The sequence below is a fragment of the Nicotiana attenuata genome, unplaced genomic scaffold, assembly GCF_001879085.1.
Source record: "Nicotiana attenuata strain UT unplaced genomic scaffold, NIATTr2, whole genome shotgun sequence".
Lineage (NCBI taxonomy): Eukaryota > Viridiplantae > Streptophyta > Magnoliopsida > Solanales > Solanaceae > Nicotiana > Nicotiana attenuata.
Window position 1 is genome coordinate 145,472 of NW_017671795.1, and position 8,694 is coordinate 154,165.

At 37.4% G+C, this 8,694-nt stretch overlaps 2 protein-coding genes across 2 annotated transcripts in view; one reads left to right on the plus strand and one right to left on the minus strand.

The window, feature by feature from the left end:
* The first annotated feature begins 255 nt into the window (after positions 1-255).
* On the plus strand, positions 256-891 carry LOC109210261. The gene has a single exon (XM_019373657.1). It carries the CDS (start codon positions 353-355, stop codon positions 815-817), a length of 465 nt encoding a protein of 154 aa, XP_019229202.1. The 5' UTR covers positions 256-352; the 3' UTR covers positions 818-891.
* An 849-nt stretch (positions 892-1,740) lies between these two features.
* Positions 1,741-8,694, minus strand: part of LOC109210262 (protease Do-like 2, chloroplastic) — a 15,914-nt gene continuing 8,960 nt past the window's right edge. The window contains exons 13-21 of the mRNA XM_019373658.1: positions 6,979-7,035; positions 4,910-5,013; positions 4,330-4,417; positions 4,148-4,233; positions 4,006-4,027; positions 3,801-3,872; positions 3,440-3,490; positions 3,250-3,310; positions 1,741-2,499 (exon numbers count right to left, since the gene is read on the minus strand). Of these exons, the coding sequence (XP_019229203.1) occupies positions 2,237-2,499; positions 3,250-3,310; positions 3,440-3,490; positions 3,801-3,872; positions 4,006-4,027; positions 4,148-4,233; positions 4,330-4,417; positions 4,910-5,013; positions 6,979-7,035 (804 nt within the window). The 3' untranslated portion in view covers positions 1,741-2,236. The remainder of the gene's footprint in view (positions 2,500-3,249; positions 3,311-3,439; positions 3,491-3,800; positions 3,873-4,005; positions 4,028-4,147; positions 4,234-4,329; positions 4,418-4,909; positions 5,014-6,978; positions 7,036-8,694) is intronic.

Here is an 8,694-nt window from a genome sequence, read left to right on the forward strand (position 1 = left end):
GAATAGAAAAGCATGAATTCTTTATACAAAGTGGAGAGTCATTGTTTTATTCCCTTCTTATTTGATGCAAGAATCGTAATACATCTCAATTAACTTAGAAATGAAAATGTCATACGCCAAACAATGAATTCTAATGTTGCACCAAATGATTATGTACTCTGAAAAAGCAAATTAGCATGAATATACTGTAGTACATGGGCATAGAAGAGGTGTGAAATTTTATAACCAATAAACTATACCAGAATGCAGCAGCCATTAGGACATTTACAAAGCAAAGACCAGAATTGCACAAAAAAATAATGGTAGAGGAACTGCAGAGTAAACTGGCAATGACCCAGAAGGCTGAAATGGCATGAGAGATTCAGGAGCAAGCATAGCATCTGGATTTGGTGGGCTGAGACTAGAAGGTATAGTGGGTAGTGAAGAATCACTAGGAGCAATTTCCGAGCCACCGGGCGAAGGAAACAGAGGAGATATATCTGGAGAAAGTGCAGGAAATGGAGGTGAAGATAATGGTGGATTTGGCAGCAATGCAGGTGCAGCTGAAATTGTTGAAGCTAACACCTTTCTTAGAGAAGTTTTCTCAAAGGCTAAACAAGAAGAAAAAGATTGGCAGACCAAGAAAATCATGAGTAGAATCAAGAATGGCTTTTTGGAAGTGAAAGCCATAAATGATGATGAAATGAATGGACACCCTTTTGCCTATTGTTGGCACAGAAATAGTAAAGGTATTATCTTTGGTGGAAAGAATGAAAGAAAGAATGACAGAGTTGGTATTATGATTGAATTGAAGGATTATCAAGAAGAATGTAGTTAGGGAATGGTCTAAGAAGACAGCTTGGAATGTATTGGCAATAGGACAAGATTGGTGAATGGTTATTGTTTGTGAAATCACATGAGGATGAATAGGAACTTATGTGTCCTTTTCCTCAGTGGCCTTTTGTTTCCATTCATAGTCTATGGAATTTTCTGTATCTGACAAACCATTTTCAAATTGCGTCTGCCACCTCCACCCAACTCCACCATCTCCATCTATTTGGATGATTTTTGTTCCACCCTTGATAGTTGATTAGTTGAGACTCTACACTTTATAGGGTAAGGAAAAGTGGAATATGTACCTACCTCAATATATTGGGACTGTGTTGTGCAAATTCTCACATCCTCTGTGCTTCTGGTATCTCGAGACTCTTATCTTCAAAAGAAATTGATGGTGTAAAATGTGCTTTAGTAACTTGAAAGATATGATAAATAAGTAAGCACGTTTAGGAATTTGGAATTTTATGTGAGTTGGAGTATGTTCTACAATGTGCAGCCAAACATGAAAAGGTAGGTAGGTACCTACTACAGAACAGTTCGATGACCTTTTGAGCTCATAGGAATGTGATGTGGCCCACACAGGGTTAAGAAAAACGGTCTTTTTTTTTTTTTTGGTATCCAACCCTAGACTCGAACTCGAGACCTCTGGTTAAGGATGAAGGAATACTTATCACTCCACCACAACCCTCGTTGGTAAGAAAAAACGAATTAATACACCATCTGATCTTACTCTTCATTTTTATAAAATAAAAACTATAGAGACGTTATATTCAAAATGAAACTAGTTCTGCTGCCTAATAGAACTTATACAGAAGATCCGAAAATGATTTGGAACGACCTTTAAACATGTTTCAGACCAAAGATTACTGTTTTTTTTAAGGAGAGGCCAGAGGGGGGAGGAAAAACTGAAAGAACAAAAAGAAAAAAACAAAAGTACTGAATTAAATTGGAAGCTCCTTTATTAATTGTTACATATATTGAATTGTGTGAATGGTTAGAAAACCTCAAATCACATCTTTTCTCAAAATTTTCCTAAAAAGAGATGCTACAGCCTTAACCTGAAAAAATAAACCTCAGAAATGATGCATACTTTAATGTGCAGGGCCATGCACTTTCATTTCATTCAAAGGCAATGGCCACCAGCACCTTGATTTCAACGGGACAGTTCTTTTGCGTCATCAATTGTATCATTTGCTACATAATTGCTTGCTCACTTTGCTGCCAATCTTGTTACAAACCCAGAAGCCAGCCAAGTAAAGCACTCGTGTGTAGAGTCTCAATGCAGGTATTGCCTGGTCATCTGATTTCTTTCCCCTCAAGTAACCAAATGTGACATAGATCTTTCACCATCAAAATAACCATCTTAGGCATGAAAACTTTGAAAGAATGGCTGGCTTCAAGTGAGAATCTGGATCAAGCTTCATTGGTTATGTGATGAAGCCCAAAGAAGCCCTTCAGAGCCAAATTCCAAGTTAGAAACTCGACTATCACCAAAGTTCTGTTGATTGGTTGCTTCACTTTGTTCTATGGAATCAACATATGCTCCCATAAGATCGGATGATCTTTCAGCTGGAATGCCATAGTCTTTGAGAATACTAGAAGAGGCGTCTAGGGCTGCCTCCCTTTCGAGAACGACCAAAAAATTGTCTTCAAATTCAAACACTAAATATTTGCCTTTGCAAGCTGCACGAAGACAAATTTGTAACTGCCCCAGTTCAACGAGAACTTAAACTATATATATATATATATATATATATATATATATATACTATATATATANACACGCCTGAAAACCCATAAGCCGTTGTATTCCCTCTTAAGCATCCAAAAAGTACCATAACCGAGATATCCACTCTAAAGAAATCTTCTGTGAATCGAAAACTGTTTTCCTTCACCTTTCTGAATGCTGAAATGTAGAATCCATAATGATATAGAAATAATTTTTGAATATTCAAATTTTAATTTAAAAACATTAAGGTAACTAATACAGTTTATCTTTAAAGATTAGTCAATAGACTCAATAATTAAAAGCCTAGTCGACATCTTATAAGCATCAAGGTGAAGAATCTAATCTCCGTAATTTAAATGTAGATTTCATATCTCATAAGTCATAAAAATTTCTCCATTTTCTCCTATTGATGAACTCACTTAAAAGTAAGGGTGTATTATGGGGCGAGCCCGGGACTGTTTGGTCTTTGGCGATCTCGGGCCAAACGGTCCTAATGTGTGGAACCGGCCCACTGTGGGCCTAAGACCACATGGTCACGGGCTAAATGTGCCGGGCCCACGGGCTAAACGGGCCTAATGAGCTTTTTCGTTCCGGGTTATTTTTTTTTGAATTTTTTTTGTCTAAGGCAATTTCTTGTAAACTATATATATATATATATATATATATATATATATATAACTATATATATATATATTAACACTTACAATCCACTAGATGAGCCAAATGGTGAATGTTTTTAATTTGGGTGCCATTCAACTTCAAGACCTGCCAATAAATTGAAAATTGAGGCTTCACTGAAGAAGTATACAACAACAATGACTACATCTCATTCCAATTATTGTTTACAATTCAACTGGTAGGATTGTAACATAAAAGTGAACATAAGTAACTTGCCTGCTCATTGCTCATATCCTCATACCCAATATTTACTTCATTCGCCAAGACCTACAAGCAAAATAAATCATTGAAATTAGAATTATTTTACGTAGATTAACCTCACAGCATCATCTAGAGGTGACAAAATGGGTAAGCAAGTGATAAGGTAGACTCGACCCCAAGGGTGATAAATGGCAGGCTAAAACCCATTTGACCTTAAATCATCACCCTTAGGTTATGTCCCCTGTTCCTGTTCCCCCACCATGGCCCAGGGATGGGTATGTCCTACTTTCATGTCCAGTAATGAAAAGAGAAAGGATCTATTAGTCACTCTATCTGCCAATCAATTTACAAAGGCCAAAACTTACTCCATACATACCTGGGATAGTACAACAATCTGCTGCCCTTCGAACTTGGCCAAAGAGTATCGAGCCTTGGTCAATAGTTTCAGCTAATAAAATTAAAAGAAAACAATCAAGACAACAAAGTATTTCTAATCATTGACTCATCAAAACAAAGAAACAAAAAGAAAAATAAAATAGTTCCAATTATAGTGAGTAATCATCGTTTTTGTCAAGACTCACCCCAATGCTATCTTCTTCTTCCCTGCCAAATAAAGTATGAAAGTTTTGTTATCAGAGGGAGAACACTTATACTAATACGTACTTGAAAACTAGCAGATTGCTAGCTCCATATAACAATAAGAAGAACTCTGGCAAATCTTACTCTATTAGTGGTTCGGATAGTGGTGTAAATACCAAGCCTGCAACTATTAGGTATGAAGGCTGACCACCTTCTATATGATAAGGAACCTTCAGAGGAGAGCAAACATATCTAAATAAATTAAACTGAGATTCAAGTGATGGGTCAACAAAAAGACTGAGGGTCAGCTAAAATTTCTTTTATACCAAATGCACACGCGGCTTCAGAACTGCTTGAGCTTTCATGAATTCTCCCTCTCTTATAATACCAAGCTCAACTGAATCACCACTGAATCTGAAAAGGAAACAACAGTTTTGTAAGATACACAGTAGCAAGTGCATACTTAATAAATCGACATGCAGGACCATCATTGATATGGAAGATTGGGAAATTCTGGAGTTTGATATCAAGGATTCAGTGAATATTAGCATTAGTCTGATATCCATTTCAAGATCATCAAGGAAAGAGAAATGGATCCACCAGGAGAAAAAACAAAAAAAGACTATTCAGCCCTCACAGTATAAAAAATGATAAGCATTCCCTGCTAGCTTTGGCAGATTTAATTTAAGGGCAGAAACTTATGTGGAAAAGACAAAGGGGGAAGTGGTGTCCTGAAAATTGGTAATCATTACATGAACTAACCAGTCTATGAGTTTGCCATTCAAACTGAACATTAAGTGCATAATGTTTGTCAAACGTATAATAAGTAAATAAAAAAGATGTTTGTCAAACATACTAATGTCTTTAAATGAAAATTTAACTTCCTTGCAAGTAACTGAACTTTACTTTTGACTAATGAGATAGCGAAAAGCTATACGTTCACTTGATCGAAACGGCACTGTTCCTTCAGACCCAACATGAACACCATCAAAGCTAACAATGACGTCGCCCTGAAAACAGTACCAAGTATCATTTGACTTAGTGACATTACCAAAATAACATGCCTGTGAAACAACTAAATCCAAAAGAAATTTCCTAGTAACTTAACACAATAAGAATGGAGAAATCAAGTAAATCAAATAGACATGTGACATGAATCCAGATACCGACAGAATATCCATGTCACCTAACTCATTTTCACACCTTAAAGCTTCATGTCTTGAGATCACTTGAGTTCCAGCACCACATCAACGGTGCATGTTACTCGATGTTGTGAAAATAGCAATTAACGAAAAGAATGTACAAACTATGACTCGAGTCCCTAGTCCATATTCAATCAATGAATTACACCAAAATCCCAAACTAGTTGGGTTTGGCGTTCGGAATCTTCCATATTCATTATGCTCTATTTGGGAAGACGTCCTTAGTTGATATTGGTTTCAAAAAAAGTTACCTGCTAAAAGGGAAGGAGGACGTCAAAACTATATCCAGGGGCGGAGCTAGCGCTTTGGTTACGGGTTCAGCCGAACCCAGTAGCTTTGGTCCAAACCCCATATTTGTATTAAGAAATCCATTGAATATGTACAATTTGTTAATTTAGAACCACTAACTTAAAAGAACTAAATTTCCGAACCCATAAGCTTCAAATCCTGGCTTCCCCTCTGACTATATTAAGCAAACACACACTTGTTCTAAGAAGAAGAGAAAAAAGGACAGCCCGGTGCACAAGGCGTTCCGCGTTCATGCAGCGTCCGGGGAAATGCCGCACCCCAAGGAGTGTGATATGGACAGCCTACCTTAATGCAAGCATTAGTGGCTGCCTAAGTTGCTCCGACACAGCAGTTAAGGTGCCGCACCCGTGTCGACATGACACTAGTATGGGTATGGGTATGGGATCCGTACCGGATCTGGTCAAACAATTTTGGTGCTTTGACCACGATGGACGAAAAAATTCCATACGAGATACAATTTGATTCCCGAAATCAGAACCAAAACTAGAGTAAATTTGAAGAAAATAGCATACCTTATCTAGGAAATCAATCATTTACTTATCCACAACTTGAGAATAAAAAAGAAATCCATAGTTTACAAGCTATACGTAAATATTCCACAAAATTTCTCATAATTTAGAGATATTTTTATTTTTTTTAATTATTTTTACCAGATCCCCGCACCTATATTTGTACTAGAATCCATATCCCCGAATTTTAGAATTTACATCTTGAAGGATCCGACCTCTAGATCCGTACCCGTGTTGGATACCCGCACCCATGTCCGAGCAACTTAGGTGGCTGCTTCCATGGCTCAAAGCCGTGACCGATGTTGGGCCCCCATTTATAGTGTCCACGCTCTAGTTTGCAGGCCTGGGCATGAGGGGGGTGTTGAGTTGTCCCATATCGGTGGGATTTGAGCTCCTTGGTCTTCTTATATGGTTTTGAGCAATCCTCACCTCATAAGCTAGCTTTTTGGGGTTGAGTTAGGCCCAACACGGAGACAATTTTACCGTTGCTCCAAGGCTTCCATTCACACTTGTTCTAAAAAGAACAGAATAAAATGACTAAATCAAGTTAATTGACAAAAATGGATGGAAAAGAACTGAAGCACATTCAGTTGCATAAAATAGATGCCTGAACACCATGACTTCCAGGGAGCTTCTCATAATAACAAAGACCTTTTGTTCAGTTTCAAAAAATAACAAAGACCTTTTGTTTTAGCTCCTCGGCTAATCACTGTTTGTCATTACCCAGTCAAATCAAATCTCTTTCTTATGGTCCTTCCATTTACAGGTTGCAGTTTAAGGGTTAAACGTTTCGAAAACTTTGATAAGTGAAACAAAAAATACCATTAAGCTGAGACTCTCTGGACTAGATTAGCTGTCATTATCAGAATGGAGCTACCAAGTGCTGTCAATAGTGCAAAAAAATCATGTAACAGTAAAATGAAAAATAGCCTACTGAAATAAAGAATAAAAATACCTCTTTCAAGACATTACTGACATCCGAAGTGGGCTCAACTTTCCGGACAAGTACACCCTATGAAACAAAAAACCCTGTATTAAAAGAGGACGTCTCGAAGCATTATACAAGTATGTAGATTTTCCGCTCAAACTACTGAGTAATCACTGCACATCTCTGTCTCAAAACACATTACTGCCAAGCTGGATTCAGTTGAATGAATATAGAATGGGTTTGCTTTCATATAGAACTATTTGTTTCACCATGAGGCATAAAGTAGTATTAAGAAAACGCTAAACTGATAGATGCACTTGGTTGGCTGGTGGTATAACATAATTCCATGACATCTGGTATAGAGGAGTTGACAGCATTAGAGACCAGAAAGCAGAAGATATTGTAAATGCTGCTTCATTCAGGATGACTTCCTCTAGAAATAAAAATCAGTTAACTATTAAAAAGTTCACCAATGGTGATTCATTATCAAGAATAGTTAGCTTTATTCAGCTCAATCCATGCCCATAAATTCAAGTTTTCACACGCTTAAGCCTAAGGATGCCTTCCACATTTTCTTTAAATCTGTGTATTCTAAATGATAAGTGTATATGTATTTTAACAGGTAAGTGTATGTATGCATAATCAAAAAGAAGTTATATTAGTCAATGCCCCACTTTTCCCATGTATATATGACCAAATCCAAAGATTCAGTTCTGACATTTGCTGAACTCTAGCCACAGCACCTCAGCACCACCATCTCTTTATAGAACCATAGACACCAAATCATCCTCTCTTTCACAAAAAGTACCTGTAGCTGCTGTACCGTTCTTTCTAGCATTAATAGAGTGGTCAAGGGCTTCTACTGCAAAACAAGAACATATAGATACAAAACAAGAGCTAAATGAAAAGGAAAAGGGCTTCACCTGGTTCATAAAAAGAAACTCTCTCTCAATCTTGCCCCCCCTCCCCCCCAAAACCAACTCCCCACAAAAAAAAAGAGCTCAACCTTTCCCTCCGCCATCTCCTAGTCGAGTTGCCTAATACCCAATTCAGAAGGTCCAATCTTCATATAACCCTCTGATTTTTACTTGGCTCATCACTGCTCAGTAAGATTCACTGGAACCAACATAATCTAGGCCTCATCAGGAAAATGCAGTTTAAGAAAGAATGGGGAATGACTCCCAGTCAGCAAGATGTTTAGAAGGATGATTAGTTAAATTGTCAAATGCAAAGCCTTCTGCTCCATATTAGATTGTATAGCTCAAGATTTTGTACTTAAAATGTCAGTTTCTATGAGTGGAAGTTTCGCAACGAAGGAATTTCCGCCCAAGCTCTCCTTTCTGGATGTCAAAGACCAGGTTTATACCTTATTAAATGAACATTTTTGAAATTGTTTCTTCTGAGGTACAGTTGAGACCAAACTCAGAATTGAGTGGGCTTTCACCTAAGTTCAAAGTACTGCAATTTATCAGATGACAAATTCCAGCCAAAAACGCATAAGCTTTTAAGCTCATGAATTAGGATCCCAGTCTGCAAAGACTTCATGAATTAGGAGTCCAGCTGTTCAGTGTGGGCTGGGATCAGCTGAGAGTACATTTCTCAATAGTATGCCAACCCATGTGTAGTATCTTAGGATAAGCAGTACGGCAGTACCATTATTTCTGTCATCAGCTGCCAAATTTTTTATTGATAAATGAATTCACCAATAACACACAAAAAGGAGAAAGAAAGAAAAAAAAAAAG